At 42.2% G+C, this 18,843-nt stretch overlaps 1 protein-coding gene across 1 annotated transcript; it reads right to left on the bottom strand.

Moving 5' to 3' along the window:
* Positions 1-528: 528 nt before the first annotated feature.
* On the bottom strand, positions 529-5,234 carry LOC127299979 (probable nucleolar protein 5-2). Its single transcript, XM_051330042.1, has 7 exons — positions 4,942-5,234; positions 4,473-4,594; positions 4,331-4,372; positions 1,548-1,715; positions 1,294-1,473; positions 898-1,101; positions 529-830 (listed from the first exon to the last, which is right to left on the bottom strand). Exons 1-7 carry the CDS (start codon positions 5,141-5,143, stop codon positions 666-668), a joined length of 1,083 nt encoding a protein of 360 aa, XP_051186002.1. The 5' UTR covers positions 5,144-5,234; the 3' UTR covers positions 529-665.
* Positions 5,235-18,843: the final 13,609 nt, after the last annotated feature.

Consider the following 18,843-nt stretch of genomic DNA (forward strand, 5'->3'; position numbering starts at 1 on the left):
GACGCCTGGAGTTCGCCGGCGGCGCGTGGCGGAGACTACCTTGGACCCGATTGCTTTTTCTCTGTTTTGGTCAGGGTGGTTTTTTAAAGTGGAAGGCCCTTTCTTCAAAGTTTAGGTTTCTCTGTGCAAGAGATGTAAAAGGGCCTTTCTGTAAAATGTACCTGCCTTTAATATAAGAGCTCCACCGGGATCTTCTGACCCCTCTTTTGTTCAAAAAAAAAATTCCACTTAGATTCGATGGGAGAAAAGAGATACAGTATGATTGGTAGGTTGCACGGTTGAGAAGGGTTAACTAACAAAAAAACATTATTTTGGGGCATTCGTCTAGGACGCATTTTTTTATCCAGCGCCTCAAATGGCATGAAGCTACCGGCTCGGGATGGTCTAAATACAGCATCTCAGTCTGAGATCAATGTGGCACTACTGCAAAATAGCATGTCTTATGTTACTGTGCAGTTTTTTTTCCAGAATGACTGCAGTTTTTGGATATTGAAAAAATTCAAAATAAGACAAAGGACACTCGTCAAGTTACTAGTGAATTTCGAGTCCATTACTAAAACACAAGTACACAACACTTTGGTCCGGGGTATGGCAGCCTCACCACCAAGGAACAAATTCCCAAACCACTTCTCCCTTCATAATAGTTAAGGGGATACATAGTATCATCAGCTTCTCCTCAGGTTTAGCGCAATATTTCTAAGGGCATCTATCTTAACTGCATGCAGCACCACAAGTTCCCTGTAGATCTTCAGGCTCTCGTCCTCATTAATAATGTCTTCAAATTTACGGGCATCCCTCTCAAGCCTTTTTACCTCTCCCGGGGTGAACATCTGAAAGAATTGGTCATTACATGAATGACAAACTTTCATAAAATGTTAAGCATTTACAAAACATTACCTGCATGTCATGGTCTGTTGTTTGTAGGGGGTCAAACATGATCTTCAGGGCCGTCGCAATCTTCATCATTTTCCAGCCTGCCGAGTCAATGCCAGAAACATCCTTCAGCTTGACAGCAGCCCAATGCAGTTGTTCACCATATCTGTTCTCAATCACTTCAGCATCATACAAGAGGCATGCTGTCACAACAACATCCCCCTTAACCTGGGTACAAAAAAGAGGATTGTGTTGTCACTAAAAGAACAAAAAAGGGGTTTTAACATATCACACCAAGAGTTTTGGGCAGGGACAATCAAGGATACTATGTGCACATTGCACAAAGTATCAGATAATAATAGTGTAACAATAAAGCACAAAACATTTCATCTCATACATAAAGACAACTTTTGAACTAACCATCTCTGGTTTGACATCAAAGCCATGACGATCAAGGAACATTTTTAGTCCTTGGCTCATTGGCAAGCGGTCCTCCTGCGTCAGCTTCAGTTCTTCTTCAGGAACCAAACTATCCATGAGATTCTTCAGACCCCACATCACCTCCAGCACAGCTTCATCGAAGCGGCAAGGTACACCCGGCTGAAACAAGTGGCAGCAAAATAGATGTTCAAGTTTTCAACGATCATAAGCCAACAAGGGACCTTTAAACTTACCAAGCTTTTTTCAATGATTCCTTTATATTCAGATTTTCCAACGGCCAGTGTCTGATAAGGGTGGTGATAGCGCGAGATCATCTCACTAAGCTCCCTACTGACACCGGTAACATGATTAATGGCACTGGACTTGTCATTGAACATTTGGAACTCTTTCAGCCGAGCGATCTGATAAAAGAAATAAACAAGAACAAGCAAGTTAAGGGGCAAAAATGAGAAGTACTCAAATATCTCGCCATGTCTCCAAATCATGACGCAGCGATTCAGTATGTACACCGCAATCAATATTACAAACAAACACTAAGTGGAAAGGAATCAGCTATGCCAAGCACATCGAGTACTCGCATGTTAAATAGAGGAAATTTGGCATAATAGATAAGAGAAGATGACAACAACTTAACATCTTCATCTCCACTTTGGTCCACGTCCATCCATAGTCCAAGCCATAAAATGCTCTAGGTAGGAAAGCGATTAGATGTGGCGCCTAGGTTCTAAGCGACACGTTGCTGCTCTGCCTAGTTACTCGTTAGCCTGGTTCACAATGGTCGCACCGCTTTTCACTGTTTGTTGAAACTCTAACAAAAATCGTAAAAGATATAGCCTTGTACAAGTCCTTGAGTTCCTGCTACGCAGTTCAGAATATGTTACAGCTCAATCATCCATGGATAGCAGAAGAGGAGAGAATTGCCAATAGCATATATTTCAGCCTGCCATCCATTCTTTTAAAATCTCATTTTTAGTTTCTGGTCCCTGTACTAAGACTTGGTTTCATTTTTGAATGACAATGGAACCAGGGAGCTGTTCGCCCTGTGAATTTTTTTTTAAAAAATCTTTTAAAATATCTTTCACCAGTGTTGATGAAAATAGCTTTTGATGGTGCATGCATACACTGAACAGCAACACAACATCGCGCTACAGATTTCTAGACAGCATTATAGAAAAAATTGTGTGTTAATCTCATAATGAATTTTGTGCTTGTATGGGTGGGTGCTTGAGCCATCCAACGGCTCACATAGACACAAGATTCATATTTCCGCATTTTGCACCTTTACCCCTATGAAACTAGAGTATTAACCTGCACCCCACCACCCAGTATTTGAAGGCACGATGGAGAACACACCGAAAACCTAGTCCCCTCCAGCCCCGTACAGCCTCCACCATTCCCACCCACCTCAATCCCGCGCCCTGTATCCCTCACCGCCCCCTCCCGTCAGCCACCTTCCAGCGATGGTGCTAGCCACCAACCCTGTCCCATCGCCCCCCCCCCCCCCCTCGTGGCTCGACTCTCTCCTGTCAGCCCCATCCAGAATCGGCCAGTCCAATCTGGGCTCCTGGAACCTCCCTCACAGGTGATGGCGCAGCACCAACGAGCCTCTGCGCCGCTTGCTACAGATCGTGCGGGAGAGGACAGATCAGATCTTGGAGAACTCGAATCTGGACATGGAGAGGTCGGATCTGGCATGTTTTAAGTTCTGTTTTTCGATTTAGGCAGATCCAAAAACCTGCAAGATCCAGAAGGGCCGCTTGCTCCTTGATGCTCTGTGATTGGGCAAGGAAGGCCCAATCCTTCAATTTTGTTTCGATTTTATGTGATTTTGGTAGTGACATGGGTATGAATGTTAGATGGATTTTCTTTTGAGGGAATCGTGCGCTTCATTGATCACATAACCAAAATGTCATTACAAATATGCTCCTGGATACATTCCGGGCACTCCTATGAACTGGGACTCGAGGGCCTGGATCTGGACTTGGTCTTTCCTTTTTTTCTGTTTTTTTGTAACTATTTCGAGTTGAATCCTGCTGACACTAACGTTTTTCTTGTTCAAACCAGTGTGAAACTAATGTATACTGTTGAATCTTCCATGAAATGAATCCGAAAGAATCGTGTATCACTTTGATGACAAGTGAATATTGACCGGATAATGATCTTTAAATTTATTTTAATAATCTTATGCAAAACTACTGAATGTTGCATGAAACAGAGCTATTTGATTGGTTTCATGATAGTTTGATACTTTCAAAACCTTGTATGAACATCTGTGTGTCTACGGATGTGACATCAGTACAAAAAAAATCAGTGAGAGAAAATTGTTGTTGGCATGCCCAAATTCATACCTGAACCATTTATAATCTACGTAAAAACAGTTTGAAACTTCGCTGGTGGTATGGCTAGACTCATCCACAGAAAAAGGAACACATGAAACATGTGAAAGCTGAAAAAATAAGGGACGCTGTGCAAAAATTGTAATGGGCTTAAGAACCAGACTGGACAGAGGTGGGAGGGGCCTTTCGTAAAAACTGTAGCACAAATCTACAGGTTTTGGACAGGAAAGATAGCCCAATCACCCACCTGTACAAGCACATAAGCATTTCCCATGCAAAAAAAACAGTAAAAAAATGAGCTTGTGCTCATATTATTATTCCCTAAAAGAACTGAAATGAATAGCATATATTTCAGAATACCATCCATTCTTTTAAAATCTCTTTCGCTAGTGTTGATGAAAATAGCTTTTGATGGTGCATGCATACACTGAAAAACATCACAACATTACGCTACATATTTCTAGACAGCATTATAGATAAAATTATGTGTTCATCTCTCAGCACACAAAAACAGTAAAAATGAGGTTGTGCTCATAATATTATTCCCTAAAAGAACTGAAATGAACATGAAGATCATGAATAGTAAAAGAACACTGCTCTGCTTAAATTGGCGACAAAAACGTATATAACAAGTTAACAACCATAAGGATTAAGGAAAGAATGCAGAGGCAGGGCCTTACCCCTCGTGGCCTAAAATCCTCGCCAAAGATTGCCCAGATATTCTGCAGGAGATAAAACCAGCTAAGCCGATGACAAACTAAGAGACAAGAAAGCAAGCACATGAGTAATGGAGCAGGGAAGATATGACAACGCAAATAGTACCTTCATAGCGTCTTGTTGGTTGAGGTAGTATTCCTTCATCGAGAAAACTGCGAAGCCAGAGGGCGTCTCAAACAGTACCAAGATCTCTGCTGCATATGCTGCATAGTTGCCGAAGCTGGAACCTGCAAACATGTAAACAAATTTAACATTTGAAGAAATACCGTGCCTCGCTCAGTCCCAAATTCAGATGCCAAGCATGAAGCCAGCAATGGATCCGACAGAGGCTAAAGGCCCAATCTCTAAGCCGCACCTTACCCTACCAAACCTAAATGGCCGATGGAGGAAGTCTGTGGGATCGAATCCAAATCTAAAATCGTCTGGCCAGATCCATCTATCCCGATGTGCTTCTACAACCGCTCTAGAATCTTCCGGGAAAAGAAAACGCTCTAGGGTTTGCTTCCTCATCGTAAAAGGCTATGAGTTGGTGGGATTGATAGAGGAGGATAACGGCGGGAGGCGGGTGGCTCACCTATACTGGGAATTGACTCCGCCGGAGTTGAAGAAATCTTCGAGGGAGAGGGAGATCTCTTTCGTCCGCTGCGTTGTCGCTTCCTCGAGGTCGAACCTTTTACTCCGGACGTAGGTTCTGGGATCGAAGGACCACCGGGTGGATCACTGCCGGCAATCGCCGCCGGCGGACGAGGAGAGGGGTGGCCGCGTCGGCGCCCCATCAAGTTCAAGGATGCGATATTTCCGTGGGAGTTGTGGTCGCGGCGTGGTGGTATTGCCTTTATTTTGGGTAGTACCTTTCCCTCCCTAAATCTCGCTTCGCCAAGCGGAGCAGTGATTAGGCTTCTAGTTTAAGAGATTCCCCTGAACCGTTTTTCTAGGGTTTGGAGTGGAGAGGCGGCGCACGGGCGATTTCCAATCTCTGGGGCGCGATCGACGTTCTGTCCGGCTCGCGGGAAGCGGTTTTTCCTCGTGATGGCGGAGCGGGAGCACGGAGCTTCGAGGGGGGATCTCCCATGGGGAGGTTTGTCGAGGGGTGGGGGCTCGGGCCTTGCTGAGAAGCTCGATTCAACCCTTACGGAGGAGGAACAAAAGGTTATTGTGATGGATGACCGTGAAGAGGATCAGAGTGAAGCGGCTTTTGCGATCGCTGGTAAAGTTCTTGTCGCCAATGAATTCCACATCCAGACGATCGAAAGTGCGCTGCGCCCAGCTTGGGGCAATCCACTAGGACTCAAGTTTCAATCTCATGGAAATAATATTTTTGTGGCTACCCTGGAATCAAAGCGAGATGTGGATCGTATCTGGGAGGGAGCACCATGGATGGTTGGTTTTCATGCAGTCATATTAGAAAATTTCGATCGATGCATGCGGCCACGTGAAGTTGTTTTCGGTAGAATGCCGATCTGGGTAAGATGCCACGACCTGCCATTCAATTGGCTGAACAAGGAGAGAGCTGAATTTTTGGCCAGCCAGATTGGAGATTTTATCAAGCTAGACCAAGGTGGTACAAACCGTGGATGGGGACAAAGTATGAGGGCAAAGGTCTGGATTGACATCAACAAACCACTACGGCGTGTTCTAAGTTTTAACTCTTTGAAGAGAGGAAAGATTGATACGTATGAGGTTCAGTATGAGAGGTTGCCTTACTTCTGTTTTGCGTGTGGTGTGCTTGGGCACTCGGACACGTTCTGCAACAATCCTCTGCCTCGGAAGGAGGATGGATCATGGGAATATGACTCGTCTATCAGATTTCTAGAGATCAGGAAGAAGAAACCTCAGCCTACACCTGTTATGAAGCAAGATTCAGTTGCAAAACCACCAAAGATAGTGGTTAAACCTACCTGGAAGGCGAAGGCTGGACAGGAACAAGGTGGTCTGGTTAAAGGAGGCCCAAGTATCAATGCTAATACGGGAAAGGATAAGCAGGCTGTATTCAAGTTTGATGCGCATACATCAGGGAATTATGTGGAGAAGCCTAAGGCACAAAGAACCCTGGATTTGTCGGGTTTGCCAGGGGATGCGGCAGCCTTGGCATTAGTGCAGGCTAATGAGGAATCTCAAGGCACAAAGAGGACTGCGATCCTAAGCTCCCCGAGTAAAGTTGGCGAGGTTCGTGATCCAAAGAAAACCAGATGGATGGGGAAGTGTCTGAGGATGATGACGATATGGCGGCGGCTGCTGAGCAGCCCCGCCCGGATCAATGAGTTGCTTGAGCTGCAACTGTCGGGGGCTTGGGAACCAACCGACAGTGAGAGAGCTTCGCAATGTGGTGAAGCGGGAAGATCCCACCCTGCTCTTTGTTATAGAGACAAAGATCAGTGGTAAAAGGGTGGAGAAGATGGCAAATGCTCTTGGTTTTGGAGGGTGTTATGCAGTTGATAGTGTTGGCTTAAGTGGGGGCATTGGGCTGTTTTGGAAGAAGGAGGCTAGTGTTGAAGTGAAAAGCTATAATCAAAACCATATTGATGTGATAGTCAAGGCAGTGGGAGATGATGTGAGGCCGTGGCGTTTTACAGGCTTTTATGGCGAGCCGAGGAAGGAGGATAGACATGTCAGTTGGACTCTAATGCGACGGCTAGCTAATGCGTTAGACTATCCGTGGCTTTGTTTTGGGAGATTTTAATGAAACTTTGTATGGAAGTGAGCATTTTAGCGTCTCGGAACGATCGGAGCCTCATATGAGGGCATTTCGAGAGTGCATTGAAGATTGCAGTTTGATGGATCTAGGCTGGAATGGAGTCCCTTACACGTGGGATAATAGGCGAGATGGGGAAGCAAATGTTAAATCAAGAATTGATCGGGGCTTGGGCAATGAAAAATTATATGATGAATTTGCTGTACCGAGAGTTCAACATATCAATATGGTGGAATCTGATCATTGTGCTTTGATGATTAGGATGCAGCGGAAGGATCAGATTAGCATCAAGAAAAACAATCATGGTTTCGCTATGAGAATGTCTGGCAAACCCACTCTGAATACGACCAGCAAGTTCAAAAACTCTGGGAAGAGAAGAGTGTGGGAGGTTGATACGTCTCCGACGTATCGATAATTTCTTATGTTCCATGCCACATTATTGATGTTATCTACATGTTTTATGCATACTTTATGTCATATTCGTGCATTTTCTGGAACTAACCTATTAACAAGATGCCGAAGTGCCAGTTCCTGTTTTCTGCTGTTTTTGGTTTCAGAAATCCTAGTAACGAAATATTCTCGGAATCGGACGAAATCAACGCCCAGGTTCCTATTTTTCCCGGAACCATCCAGAACACCCGAGAGCCGCCAGAGGGGAGCCCTGGGGGCCCCACACCACACCCTGGCGCGGCCAGAGGGGGGCCGCGCCGCCCTATGGTGTGGGCCCCCCAGAAGCCCTCCTGCCATCGCCTATATAAAGCCTCCGTCGCGAAAACCCTGATGCGTACGACGAAAACCACAGAAACCTTCCAGAGCCGCCGCCATCGCGAGGCCAAGATCTGGGGGACAGGAGTCTCTGTTCCGGCACGCCGCCGGAACGGGGAAGTGCCCCCGGAAGGCTTCTCCATCGACACCGCTGCCATCTCCACCGCCATCTTCATCACCGCTGCTGCTCCCATGAGGAGGGAGTAGTTCTCCATCGAGGCTCGGGGCTGTACCGGTAGCTATGTGGTTCATCTCTCTTCCATGTACCTCAATACAATAATCTCATGAGCTGCTTTACATGATTGAGATTCATATGAGTTTTGTATCACTACTATCTATGTGCTACTCTAGCAAAGTTATTAAAGTAGTTCTATTCCTCCTGCACGTGTGTAAAGGTGACAGTGTGTGCACCGTGTTAGTACTTGGTTTATGCTATGATCATGATCTCTTGTAGATTGCGAAGTTAACTATTGCTATGATAATATTGATGTGATCTATTCCTCCTACATATGCATGAAGGTGACAGTGTGCATGCTATGCTAGTACTTGGTTTAGTCTTTTGATCTATCTTACACTATAAGGTTACTTAAATATGAACAAATTGTGGAGCTTGTTAACTCCGGCATTGAGGGTTCGTGTAATCCTACGCAATGCGTTCATCATCCAACAAAAGTGTAGAGTATGCATTTATCTATTCTGTTATGTGATCAATGTTGAGAGTGTCCACTAGTGAAAGTCTAATCCCTAGGCCTTGTTCCTAAATACTGCTGCGTTACTACTGCTTGTTTACTGTTTCACTGTGTTACTACTGCTGCAATACTACCACCATCAACTACACGCCAAAGAAGCTATTTTCTCGCACCGTTACTCTGCTTACTATATATTCATACCACCTGTATTTCACTATCTCTTCGCCGAACTAGTGCACCTATTAGGTGTGTTGGGGACACAAGAGACTTCTTGCTTTGTGGTTGCAGGGTTGCATGAGAGGGATATCTTTGACCTCTTCCTCCCTGAGTTCGATAAACCTTGGGTGATCCACTTAAGGGAAAACTTGCTGCTGTTCTACAAACCTCTGCTCTTGGAGGCCCAACACTGTCTACAGGAAAGGAGGGGGAACGTAGACATCAAGCACTTTTCTGGCGCTGTTGCCGGGGAGGAAAGGTAAAAGGTACTCACACTCCGTATCTCGGCTACTAAGCTATTTTCCGGCGTTGTAAGTACTCGAAGCTATTTCCTTTAGATCCTGCAATTGCAACCTTTTGTTTCTTGTTTACACTAGTAAGGCATAATGGACAACATCTGTGAGCTTTTTATTCTATTTCCTGAGTCAAGACATGAATGGTTTAATGCGAAAATTAAAAAACCTATGGAATCTTATTTGCATGCTAGTAGCAATGATATTAGTATGAACGCTTTGAACACCATTGTTGCTAATGATATGGAAAATTCTAAGCTTGGGGAAGCTGGTTTTGATGAGCATGATCTTTTTAGTCCCCCAAGCATTGAGGAGAAAATTTTCTTTGATGATACTTTGCCTCCTATTTATGATGATTATAATGATATTGGTCTTTTAGTGCCGCCTACTATGGAGAGTAATTTTTATGATGATAATACTATGCCTCCTACACTTGATGAGAATAATAATGATAGCTACTTTGTTGAATTTGCTCCTACTACAATTAATAAGAATAACTATGCTTATGTTGGGAGTAGTAATAATTTTATGCATGAGACTCATGATAAGAATGCTTTATGTGATAGTTATATTGTTGAGTTTGCTCATGACACTACTGAAAGTTATTATGAGAGAGGAAAATACGGTTGTAGAAATTTTCATGTTACTAAAACACCTCTCTATGTGCTGAAATTTTTGAAGCTATACTTGTTTTATCTTCCTATGCTTGTTACTTTGCTTTTCATGAACTTGTTTATTTACAAGATTCCTATGCATAGGAAGCATGTTAGACTTAAATGTGTTTTGAATTTGCCTCTTGATGCTCTCTTTTGCCTCAAATACTATTTCTTGCGAGTGCATCATTAAAACTGCTGAGCCCATCTTAATGGCTATAAAGAAAAGAACTTCTTGGGAGATAACCCATGTGTTATTTTGCTACAGTACTTTGTTTTATATTTGTGTCTTGGAAGTTGTTTACTACTGTAGCAACCTCTCCTTATCTTAGTTTTGTGTCTTGTTGTGCCAAGTAAAGTCTTTGATAGTAAAGTCAATACTAGATTTGGATTACTGCGCAGAAACTGTTTTATTGCTGTCACGAATTTGGGCAAAATTCTCTGTAGGTAACTCAGAAAATTATGCCAATTTACGTGAGTGATCCTCAGATATGTACGCAACTTTCATTCAATTTGAGCATTTTCATCTGAGCAAGTCTGGTGCCATTTTAAAATTCGTCTTTATGGACTATTCTGTTTTGACAGATTCTGCCTTTTATTTCGCATTGCTTCTTTCGCTGTGTTGGGTGGATTTCTTTGTTCCATTACCTTCCAGTAGCTTTGAGCAATGTCCAGAAGTGTTAAGGATGATTGTGTCACCTCTGAACATGTGAGTTTTTTATTATGTACTAACCCTCTAATGAGTTTGTTTCGAGTTTGGTGTGGAGAAAGTTTTCAAGGATCAAGAGAGGAGGATGATATACTACGATCAAGAAGAGTGAAAAGTCTAAGCTTGGGGATGCCCCGGTGGTTCACCCCTGCATATATCAGGAAGACTCAAGCGTCTAAGCTTGGGGATGCCCAAGGCATCCCCTTCTTCATCGACAACATTATCAGGTTCCTCCCCTGAAACTATATTTTTATTCCATCACATCTTATGTGCCTTACTTGGAGCGTCTGTTTGTTTTTGTTTTTTGTTTTGTTTGAATAAAATGGATCCTAGCATTCACTTTATGGGAGAGAGACACGCTCCGCTGTAGCATATGGACAAGTATGTCCTTAGGCTCTACTCATAGTATTCATGGCGAAGTTTCTTCTTCGTTAAATTGTTATATGGTTGGAATTGGAAAATGATACATGTAGTAATTGCTATAAATGTCTTGGGTAATGTGATACTTGGCAATTGTTGTGCTCATGTTTAAGCTCTTGCATCATATGCTTTGCACCCATTAATGAAGAAATACATAGAGCATGCTAAAATTTGGTTTGCATATTTGGTTTCTCTAAGGTCTAGATAATTTCTAGTATTGAGTTTGAACAACAAGGAAGACGGTGTAGAGTCTTATAATGTTTTCAATATGTCTTTTATGTGAGTTTTGCTGCACCGGTTCATCCTTGTGTTTGTTTCAAATAAGCCTTGCTAGCCTAAACCTTGTATCGAGAGGGAATACTTCTCATGCATCCAAAATACTTGAGCCAACCACTATGCCATTTGTGTCCACCATACCTACCTACTACATGGTATTTCTCCGCCATTCCAAAGTAAATTGCTTGAGTGCTACCTTTAAAATTTCCATTCTTCACCTTTGCAATATATAGCTCATGGGACAAATAGCTTAAAAACTATTGTGGTATTGAATATGTACTTATGCACTTTATCTCTTATTAAGTTGCTTGTTGAGCGATAACCATGTTCCTGGGGACGCCATCAACTATTTCTTTGTTGAATATCATGTGAGTTGCTATGCATGTTCGTCTTGTCTGAAGTAAGAGTGATTTATCATGATCAAATGGTTTGAGTATGCATATTGTTAGAGAAGAACATTGGGCCGCTAACTAAAGCCATGATCCATGGTGGAAGTTTCAGTTTGGACAACAAACCTCAATCTCTTATGAGAATATTATCTGTTGTTGAATGCTTATGCATTAAAGAGGAGTCCATTATCTGTTGTCTATGTTGTCCCGGTATGGATGTCTAAGTTGAGAATAACCAAAAGCGAGAAATCCAATGCGAGCTTTCTCCTTAGACCTTTGTACAGGCGGCATAGAGGTACCCCTTTGTGACACTTGGTTGAAACATGTGCTATGCTATGATAATCCATGTAAATCCAAGCTAATTAGGACAAGGTGCGAGCACTATTAGTATACTATGCACGAGGCTTGCAACTTTTAGGATATAATTTACATAACTCATATGCTTTATTACTACCGTTGACAAAATTGTTTCATGTTTTCAAAATCAAAGCTCTAGCACAAATATAGCAATCGATGCTTTTCCTCTATGAGGACCATTCTTCTACTTTTCAATGTTGAGTCAGTTCACCTATTTCTCTCCACCTCAAGAAGCAAACACTTGTGTGAACTATGCATTGATTCCTACATATTTGCTTATTGCACTTATTATATTACTCTATGTTGACAATATCCATGAGATATACATGTTACAAGTTGAAAGCAACCGCTGAAACTTAATCTTCTTTTATGTTGCTTCAATGCTTTTACTTTGAATTATTGCTTTATAAGTTAACTCTTATGCAAGACTTATTGATGCTTGTCTTGAAAGTACTATTCATGAGAAGTCTTTGCTTTATGATTCAGTTGTTTACTCATGTCATTACCATTGTTTTGATCGCTGCATTCATTACATATGTTTACAATATGATCAAGTTTATGATGGCATGTCACTTCAGAAATTATCTTTGTTATCGTTTTACCTGCTCGGGACGAGCAGAACTAAGCTTGGGGATGCTGATACGTCTCCGACGTATCGATAATTTCTTATGTTCCATGCCACATTATTGATGTTATCTACATGTTTTATGCACACTTTATGTCATATTCGTGCATTTTCTGGAACTAACCTATTAACAAGATGCCGAAGTGCCAGTTCCTGTTTTCTGCTGTTTTTGGTTTCAGAAATCCTAGTAACGAAATATTCTCGGAATCGGACGAAATCAACGCCCAGGTTCCTATTTTTCCCGGAACCATCCAGAACACCCGAGAGCCGCCAGAGGGGAGCCCTGGGGGCCCCACACCACACCCTCGCGCGGCCAGAGGGGGGGCCGCGCCGCCCTATGGTGTGGGCCCCCTAGAAGCCCTCCTGCGCCGCCTCTTCGCCTATATAAAGCCTCCGTCGTGAAAACCCTGATGCGTACGACGAAAACCACAGAAACCTTCCAGAGCCGCCGCCATCGCGAGCCCAAGATCTGGGGGACAGGAGTCTCTGTTCCGGCACGCCGCCGGAACGGGGAAGTGCCCCCGGAAGGCTTCTCCATCGACACCGGTGCCATCTCCACCGCCATCTTCATCACCGCTGCTGCTCCCATGAGGAGGGAGTAGTTCTCCATCGAGGCTCGGGGCTGTACCGGTAGCTATGTGGTTCATCTCTCTTCCATGTACCTCAATACAATAATCTCATGAGCTGCTTTACATGATTGAGATTCATATGAGTTTTGTATCACTACTATCTATGTGCTACTCTAGCAAAGTTATTAAAGTAGTTCTATTCCTCCTGCACGTGTGTAAAGGTGACAGTGTGTGCACCGTGTTAGTACTTGGTTTATGCTATGATCATGATCTCTTGTAGATTACGAAGTTAACTATTGCTATGATAATATTGATGTGATCTATTCCTCCTACATATGCATGAAGTTGACAGTGTGCATGCTATGCTAGTACTTGGTTTAGTCTTTTGATCTATCTTACACTATAAGGTTACTTAAATATGAACAAATTGTGGAGCTTGTTAACTCCGGCATTGAGGGTTCGTGTAATCCTACGCAATGCGTTCATCATCCAACAAAAGTGTAGAGTATGCATTTATCTATTCTGTTATGTGATCAATGTTGAGAGTGTCCACTAGTGAAAGTCTAATCCCTAGGCCTTGTTCCTAAATACTGCTGCGTTACTACTGCTTGTTTACTGTTTCACTGTGTTACTACTGCTGCAATACTACCACCATCAACTACACGCCAGCAAGCTATTTTCTGGCATCGTTGCTACTGCTACTATATATTCATACCACCTGTATTTCACTATCTCTTCGCCGAACTAGTGCACCTATTAGGTGTGTTGGGGACACAAGAGACTTCTTGCTTTGTGGTTGCAGGGTTGCATGAGAGGGATATCTTTGACCTCTTCCTCCCTGAGTTCGATAAACCTTGGGTGATCCACTTAAGGGAAAACTTGCTGCTGTTCTACAAACCTCTGCTCTTGGAGGCCCAACACCGTCTACAGGAAAGGAGGGGGAACGTAGACATCAGAGCTGGCCTGGAAGGAGTTATTCGTACCCTCAAAAGCATGCAAGGCGACCTAGACAAGTGGGGTCGTGAAAAATTTGGAAATTTCAAAGTTAAATTGACAGGGCTGAGAAAACGCCTGGATAAAATTCGTTTGAATTCTATGGGCCGGGGGCCTGATACGTCTCCGACGTATCGATAATTTCTTATGTTCCATGCCACATTATTGATGTTATCTACATGTTTTATGCACACTTTATGTCATATTCGTGCATTTTCTGGAACTAACCTATTAACAAGATGCCGAAGTGCCAGTTCCTGTTTTCTGCTGTTTTTGGTTTCAGAAATCCTAGTAACGAAATATTCTCGGAATCGGACGAAATCAACGCCAAAGATCTTAGAATCCCCGGAAGCATCCAGAACACACGAGAGGGACCAGAGGGGGGGCACAGGCCCACCACACCATACCCTGGCGCGGCCTAGGGGGGGCCCGCGCCCCCCTATGGTTTGGCCAGCCCTTCGACCCTCTGGCGCCGCCTCTTCGCCTATATAAAGCCTCCGTCGCGAAAACCCTGAGGCGTTCGACGAAACCCACAGAAACCTTCCAGAGCCGCCGCCATCGCGAAGCCAAGATCTGGGGGACAGGATCTCTGTTCCGGCACGCTGCCGGAGCGGGGAAGTGCCCCCGGAAGGCTTCTCCATCGACACCGCTGCCATCTTCACCGCCATCTTCATCACCGCTGCTGCTCCCATGAGGAGGGAGTAGTTCTCCATCGAGGCTCGGGGCTGTACCGGTAGCTATGTGGTTCATCTCTCTTCCATGTACCTCAATACAATAATCTCATGAGCTGCTTTACATGATTGAGATTCATATGAGTTTTGTATCACTACTATCTATGTGCTACTCTAGCAAAGTTATTAAAGTAGTTCTATTCCTCCTGCACGTGTGTAAAGGTGACAGTGTGTGCACCGTGTTAGTACTTGGTTTATGCTATGATCATGATCTCTTGTAGATTGCGAAGTTAACTATTGCTATGATAATATTGATGTGATCTATTCCTCCTACATATGCATGAAGGTGACAGTGTGCATGCTATGTTAGTACTTGGTTTAATCTGTTGATCTATCTTACACTATAAGGTTACTTAAATATGAACAAATTGTGGAGCTTGTTAACTCCGGCATTGAGGGTTCGTGTAATCCTACGCAATGCGTTCATCATCCAACAAAAGTGTAGAGTATGCATTTATCTATTCTGTTATGTGATCAATGTTGAGAGTGTCCACTAGTGAAAGTCTAATCCCTAGGCCTTGTTCCTAAATACTGCTGCGTTACTACTGCTTGTTTACTGTTTCACTGTGTTACTACTGCTGCAATACTACCACCATCAACTACACGCCAGCAAGCTATTTTCTGGCACCGTTGCTACTGCTCATATATATTCATACCACCTGTATTTCACTATCTCTTCGCCGAACTAGTGCACCTATTAGGTGTGTTGGGGACACAAGAGACTTCTTGCTTTGTGGTTGCAGGGTTGCATGAGAGGGATATCTTTGACCTCTTCCTCCCTGAGTTCGATAAACCTTGGGTGATCCACTTAAGGGAAAACTTGCTGCTGTTCTACAAACCTCTGCTCTTGGAGGCCCAACACTGTCTACAGGAAAGGAGGGGGAACGTAGACATCAAGCTACTTTTCTGGCGCCGTTGCCGGGGAGGAAAGGTAAAAGGTACTCACACTCCGGACCTCGGCTACTAAGCTATTTTCCGCCGTTGTAAGTACTCGAAGCTATTTCCTTTAGATCCTGCAATTGCATCTTTTTGTTTCTTGTTTTACACTAGTTAGGCATAATGGAAAACAACAAAAAAATTGGTGAGCTTTTTAATCTTTTTCCTGATTTAGAATTGTTTGATGCAAAAATTAAAAAACCTATGGAACCTTATTTGCATGCTAGTAGCGATGTTATTAGTATGAATGCAATTACTGCTAATGCTATGAAGAAGTCTAAGCTTGGGGAAGCTAGTTTCTGTGATATTTTTAGCTTCCCATCTTTAGGGGAGAAAATTTGCTCTGATAATACTTTATCTCCCGTATGCGATAACTCTAATGATGCTTGTGATATTTTAAATGCACCTACTGAAAGTATTCCATATAAAATACCTATGAAAATTATTGAACGTGTTATGGATAACCACTATAAAGGGGATGGAACTGTCCACCCTAGAGATCATTTACTATTTTTGCATGAATTATGTGGGTTATTCAAGTGTGCAGGTATCTCTATGGATGAAGTGAGGAAGAAGCTATTCTCTGTTTCGCTGTCTGGTAAAGCGGCGCATTGGTATAAATTGTTGGAGAATAGTCATTCTCTTGGTTGGGAGGAAATTGCATCTCTCTTTTATTCTAAATTTTATCCTCCGCATGAAGTGCATATTGATAGGAATTATATTTATAACTTTTATCCTCGTGATGGAGAGAGTATTTCTCAAGCGTGGGGGAGATTGAAATCTCTAATGCTCAAATGTCCCATTCATGAGCTCCCCCGTAATGTTATTGTTAATAATTTTTATGCGAGGCTTTCAGGACAACACAAGGACTATCTGGACGCGTGTTCGGAAGGATCTTTCACAAGCAAGGAGATTGAAGCTAGGTGGGATCTTCTTGATCGGATTGAGGACAACGCTGAAGGATGGGAGAACAATGAAGGTAAAGAGTCAGGTATAAATTATGATTATGAATGCATTGAAGCTTTTACGGATACCGATAAATTTCGAAATATGAGTGCTACCTATGGTCTTGACTCCCAAGTTGCTGCAAATCTTTATAAAGCCTTTGCTTCTCATTTTGAATTGCCTAAAAATAATTTTGATAAGTATCATGAACCTTTTAAAGAGGCTTGCATGAAGAATCAAATTGTTGTTAATTATTGCAATAAGCATGCTCAAACTCCTAAGAATGCTATTTCTTATAAGCATGTTAATTTTTGTGGAATGCATAGACCTTGTGGAATTAATCAAGTCAAAGATGAATATTGCATCCATCATATTAATGAAAAAACTAGAAAGTGGTTTAGGGCTCTAGATGATCTTGGTAAAAAAGTATGTGCCCTCTATCCTTTTATTTGTGAAGTTTGCCATGAAGTGGGTCATTTTAATTTTCAATGCTCCTCCAATGATAATTTGAACCCAATGAGTGCTGCAAATTTGTATTGTGATGATGAAATTACTCCTAATCAGCATGATGAACTTACTTTATTTTTGGGGTGTGAAGAACTGTCGAGAAAAATCTCTTTGTTACATATGAGTGATCTTGATATTGATGATGTCCTGCATGGGTGTTTTTCTTATTGCGTTGGTAATATCCATACAAATACTTACATACAAAATATTTTAGAAGATGACACCTTGCCAAAATATGATAGGACCGCTGTGTGTTTTCAACTAATTAATGAAAAGGAGGGATCCTCCCAAGTTTCTTCTATTGTTTCTGAAAGTAAATCAGGTTATGCGGACAAGCCACCCTTCAAGCCTCTTCCTCCTAGAGAAGGGAACGAGGAGAAGGAAGAGAAGAAGAAGAAAAAGGGGACGAAGAAGAAGAAGAAGGAGAATAAAAAGAAAGAGGTAACGGCGTATCCCCGCGTATATGAGATAACGATAGGTAACCGTAAGTATGTTGCTCCTGATGATTATTGTGATAATGAATCTGAATACAATGATCTTCCTATGCCCTTTACATACATTAGCAATCATGATTTGAATGATCACACTACTTTTGATATTGCAAATCTCTGGAAAATTAATTCTGAAAATGATGATGATAATAATTGCCATAGTGTCAGTGCTATCCATGCTTCCTCCCATAATGATATAGAAAGCTCTAAGCTTGGGGAAGAGGTGTTTGAAAATCCTTTTGCTACTGATCATTATGTGTTTGATACATCTCCTTCTAATAACAACGATGGTATGGTCATAGATAAACCGACTGTGAAAGATAACTATTCTATTTCTTATGATGACACTGTGCCTCCGATCTTTGATGATTATTATAAAGAATGCTATGATATAGGTTATAACTACCCTTATGAAACTTGTCATAGTCATGATTGGGTTACCAAAAACGATTCCCTTAATATGCAACTTGTTTACCATGTTCAAATTCTTGATAATAATCCTGCTCCAATTACTATTAATGAGAAGAACTCTTCTTATGCCAAATTTAATGATACTTCTATGCATATGAACCATGATAAGAATGTTTCAAGTGATGGGTACATTGTGGATTTCATCCATGATGCTACTGAAAGTTATTATGAGAGAGGGAAATGTGGTTATATGCATCTTAATAATATTAAGTTTCCCCTCTTTATGTTGAGAATCTTGAAGTTACTCGTGTTTTATCCTCTTATGCTTGTCACTTTGTTCTTCATGAATTCATTCGTATACAAGATTCCTCTTCATAGGAAGCATATTAGACTTAAATGTGTTTTGAATTTGCCTCTTGATGCTCTCTTTTGCTTCAAATACTATTTCTCGCGAGTGCATCATTAAAACTGCTGAGCCCATCTTAACGGCTATAAAGAAAGAACTTCTTGGGAGATAACCCATGTGCTATTTTGCTACAGTACTTTGTTTTATATTTGTGTTTTGGAAGTTGTTTAATACTGTAGCAACCTCTCCTTATCTTAGTTTTGTGTTTTGTTGTGCCAAGTAAAGTCTTTGATAGTAAAGTCAATACTAGATTTGGATTACTGCGCAGAAACTGTTTTCTTTGCTGTCACGGATCTGGGCAAAATTCTCTGTAGGTAACTCAGAAAATTATGCCAATTTACGTGAGTGATCCTCAGATATGTACGCAACTTTCATTCAATTTGAGCATTTTCATCTGAGCAAG

The sequence above is a fragment of the Lolium perenne genome, chromosome 5 (assembly GCF_019359855.2).
Source record: "Lolium perenne isolate Kyuss_39 chromosome 5, Kyuss_2.0, whole genome shotgun sequence".
Taxonomy (NCBI): domain Eukaryota; kingdom Viridiplantae; phylum Streptophyta; class Magnoliopsida; order Poales; family Poaceae; genus Lolium; species Lolium perenne.

Bases quoted from the DNA above. Each gene is read 5' to 3' on its own strand.
- LOC127299979 (XM_051330042.1), bottom strand. From the start codon at position 5,143: ATGGGGCGCCGACGCGGCCACCCCTCTCCTCGTCCGCCGGCGGCGATT. The intron at 4,595-4,941 runs GTGAGCCACCCG...ACATGTTTGCAG, and splicing joins GGAGTCAATTCCCAGTATAG to GTTCCAGCTTCGGCAACTAT. The intron at 1,102-1,293 runs GTTAGTTCAAAA...TTTTGTACCCAG, and splicing joins TTGATGTCAAACCAGAGATG to GTTAAGGGGGATGTTGTTGT.